Source organism: Plectropomus leopardus, unplaced genomic scaffold (genome assembly GCF_008729295.1).
Source record: "Plectropomus leopardus isolate mb unplaced genomic scaffold, YSFRI_Pleo_2.0 unplaced_scaffold26526, whole genome shotgun sequence".
Classification (NCBI taxonomy): Eukaryota; Metazoa; Chordata; class Actinopteri; order Perciformes; family Serranidae; genus Plectropomus; species Plectropomus leopardus.
Genome location: NW_024628853.1, coordinates 1 through 3,686, shown reverse-complemented (window position 1 = coordinate 3,686; position 3,686 = coordinate 1). Strand labels below are relative to the sequence as shown.

The window sequence follows — 3,686 nt, the reverse complement described above, 5'->3', positions numbered from 1 at the left end:
AAAGAGGCATGTTTTAATGCACTCTTAGCAAAACACACTTTCAATAACATTTGCTATAATAAGAGTGATTAACACCTATATAGATGCCATACAGAATGATCAGCTGCACAATGTAAAATGCACGATTGCTAAAAATGTGCAGCTAGAATACAAGTTAATGATTTGAATACAGCATTTATACAAATTTAAAAAAAAACAAAATGCAATCTCCTGTTAATGATTACTCAAAAGCTTTCTGCTGTTTAAACTGTGCCATTGAATGCCATCGTCATTCACTTTACATCACACTGAGGTGTTCAAACCCAGGGCCCTTTCTAACACCCTCTGTGCATCCTCAGCAAGCATGTTGAGGAATGTTTTGAGAGCTCTGTAGGTGAAGGTGAAAGAGAGGGCCATTGATGCTGGGATTCCAAGTATTGGGATGAATCTGCACACTTCCTCTGCTGCCAATAATGTAGCTGCACCTCCAACTTCAGCAAGCAGCCTCAGGACAAGCTCTGGTGTTATATCTACTGCAGCCAGTGATGAAACTATGATGTCACGCAGATCATCCAGTGGCACATGTGCATAAAAAGCAAGTCTCCGCAATGACGGGATATCAAGACCAAACCCAAATACCCATCTTGTAACAACACCAACCAACAGGCTTATGTCTACAGCAGCAGAGAGTCCAGGAACTGGTACAGCTGCTACAGCTGCACTAAGTGTTGCTAAGTATTTTATTTTGGAATCAAAAGCCTTTTTCTTCTTGTTGATGACCTCCAGGCTGATGTTGGGCATGGCCATCAGCAGAGCTTTTCTCTTGTGTGCAGGAAGTTCTCTCTCAAAGGTGTTTAACAAGAGAGGGAAGTCATACAGGTGGGGATGATGGTTGGACACCAGGAAGACTTGAGGAGAGACCACACCTTGTTTTTTCAGACCTGTGTGACAAAAGGAAAACAAAAATTATGATAAGATGTAAAACAATTAGAGTTTAAAACATTAATATGGCTGTCTAAGGGAACATGATGGTGTTGCTTTGTATTGTTATTAAAAAAAATAACAAACTGCATCACACTGAAACTGTCAACTTTCTCCACCCTCCTGTTAAAGTCAGTGTCCCAGATAGAAAGTTTTGTTCTTCCCATGATCTTAACCGACCTCCTTCAAATTACATTTTTATGTCATAATCACAGATTTTACATCTCAATTTACAAGCATTCACCAATATGACAGCTTTATTGGCAGCAGATTGGTATCAATAACAGTCTGTGATTTTATTTACATATCTAATGTTTGCCTATATTTTGTTAGATACTACAAATATATTAGCTGAACTGTTTTACAATTTCACTTTGTGACATTAAATATTTGTAAAGGTGCCTCTTTAACTTGACTGACGGTTAAGTGAGAGAAGACTTAAGAGACTGTTCTCTCACTCTTTACATCACACTCATCTTTACAGTGAATGTTCAACTAAGAAAAAACAAGAGTATTTGAGACAGTAATATATAATTATGAGAAAAACATCTCATGAATACAATACATTGTTTGCATTTACAAAATATATTTTATCCTCCATCAACTAGATCTGAAAAATAAAGTCTACACTGATTCAGAAAGATAAATGTCACAAAAACTCATGGAGTTCTAGATATTTCTCCATGTTTTAGACTTTGTTTCAAAAATTTCCTTTGCAAAATTTCAATGTAACTATCAGAATTTATTACAAAATAATAGTCTGCTCTTTGAGCTTAAATGATGACTGCAAAGAATAACAGCATCCCTTCAGTCCCACTGTTCTGTGCAGGTCAATTTGTCTCAGTAAACATCTGTTGAAAAACAGAGACCAGGATCTGTCAAGAGAAACCTGGACTGTCCAACAATGACTCGACCTCTTCATCACCTCAGCTACCAAGTTTTCCACTATCTGTCATTAACTGAGTTGTTTACACTGTGAGATTTCTAATAGGTGTATTTTGGGAAACTAATACTCCAAAGAAAAGAGAATAAAGTGAGCTGGAGTCAGAAAAACATAAGCACTGATGAAAAGACATAACATGTCATTACATGAGACACTTACTTTGAATGCAGTATTCTCTGATTTGTGAAAGAGTCGTTTGTTCATTGAACTCTGAGCTCCGACTCTCTTTTTCATCACGTAGGTTCTGGTCAATCTTTGAGCGAACAAAGTAGAACTCTTTCTTCATCTTCTTAATCTCCTGAGCGAGCTTTGCATCATTTTCTCTGAAGCGATCAGCTGAGATGATGATGAAGAAGTCAAACCTTTCAAATCCAACAAGCTTCAGGTACTTCTTAGCTGGATAACTGACGGTGCCAATACCAGGAAGATCCCAGAGTGTAACATTGGGACAGTTTGGATGGGAGTATGGTGTAACCTCCATGGTGGTTTCTGTAACACCAGTAGGGGCGGCTCCTTCATCCTGTTTATTTATGCCTCTGAAGGCATTAACAAAGGAAGATTTACCAGAGCCAGACTCTCCTGTGATCCCAATATTTAGTGGAGTGTTATTCTCCTTGTCCAAATACTCCCTGATCTTTTTATCAGCTAAGGCTCGATTATTGCTTTCTAGTGCTTTTTTAATGTCTTCAGTTAATTCGCGATCAAATGGATCTCCCATAGTAATCCCTGAAAACTGGAGAAAAAGAAGTTAAAAGTCATTATCACTTTTGGGAAATGGTGGAATACTTAGTCCTACAATAATAAAACATCTACATAGATTCTTATATTCAATATAAATCTGACACGCACACTTAATTTTTAGAAATCCTTTTTTCCTTTAAAATATATAATGATGCAGTATAACCTTGAAAGCAGCAGATGCGTTATACTGAGGTGTGCAATTTATAACACAGACGCAGGTGAAATCTATTGACATTGGCCATTATAATAATAAACATTATGATACAGTGTATCCAGAGGCGTCACAACAAGATAAGCATGGTAGGCAATTGCCTGAGGACCCGAACTGGAATGGGGCTGTTTTAGACAGTTATAAACAGCTTTCTATTATGTTTCATCAAAATAAAAACTTGTCGTTTTCTGAATATTGGAAGCTACTCACCCTGGAGTTTTTATGTTGAAACAGATGAGAGAAGAGTGCAGCACCCTGAGTTATGAAGTTGTTGAGCTGCAAGAAAAATCGACATCCAGCTTCCTCACTCCTGTAAAAAAATTTAGAAAAGCTTGTCAAGGTTCAGACAGATATAGTGAAGACAGTGACCAATGAAAACATCTAACTATTTATGAAGGACAGTTGATTGGTTCTCTGTATCAGCTGACTTTCAGGAAACACACACAGTTACAGGAAACATGCAGAGCTGCAGACACCACACCCTGCTGGCTCTGCAGGTGATAACACTTCACCATTGTCTTCTGACTTGACAGCTTTTTGGTATTCATTAGTTGTTGTGTTAGTAATTTCTGGTTCTTGGTGTAAGTCAATCCATATTCATAAACAGCATAAACTATAATATGAAAGAAATAGTAGTTACTTTGTTAATAAGAGCTTGGGTTTGTTTGAAGCCTACTGATGATGTAAACCTTTTTGAGACATTAATTATAATCACACCCTATTTGATAAATAAAAAATAAAGATTTGGAAGAAGAAGAAGAATGAGAATAAAACCATTTTTCACCCAGAGAGATGAGGGGCTTCCTTTGAGGAAACCATAAAAGTTGTTAG

General features: G+C 37.2%; 1 protein-coding gene across 1 annotated transcript; it reads right to left on the bottom strand.

The window, feature by feature from the left end:
• Positions 1 to 10: 10 nt before the first annotated feature.
• On the bottom strand, positions 11 to 3,153 carry LOC121966979 (interferon-inducible GTPase 5-like). Its single transcript, XM_042517042.1, has 3 exons — positions 3,066 to 3,153; positions 2,063 to 2,636; positions 11 to 920 (listed from the first exon to the last, which is right to left on the bottom strand). Exons 2-3 carry the CDS (start codon positions 2,619 to 2,621, stop codon positions 283 to 285), a joined length of 1,197 nt encoding a protein of 398 aa, XP_042372976.1. The 5' UTR covers positions 2,622 to 2,636; positions 3,066 to 3,153; the 3' UTR covers positions 11 to 282.
• Positions 3,154 to 3,686: the final 533 nt, after the last annotated feature.

Bases quoted from the DNA above. Each gene is read 5' to 3' on its own strand.
- LOC121966979 (XM_042517042.1), bottom strand. From the start codon at position 2,621: ATGGGAGATCCATTTGATCGCGAATTAACTGAAGACATTAAAAAAGCA. The intron at 921-2,062 runs GTAAGTGTCTCA...TTTGTCACACAG, and splicing joins CAGAGAATACTGCATTCAAA to GTCTGAAAAAACAAGGTGTG.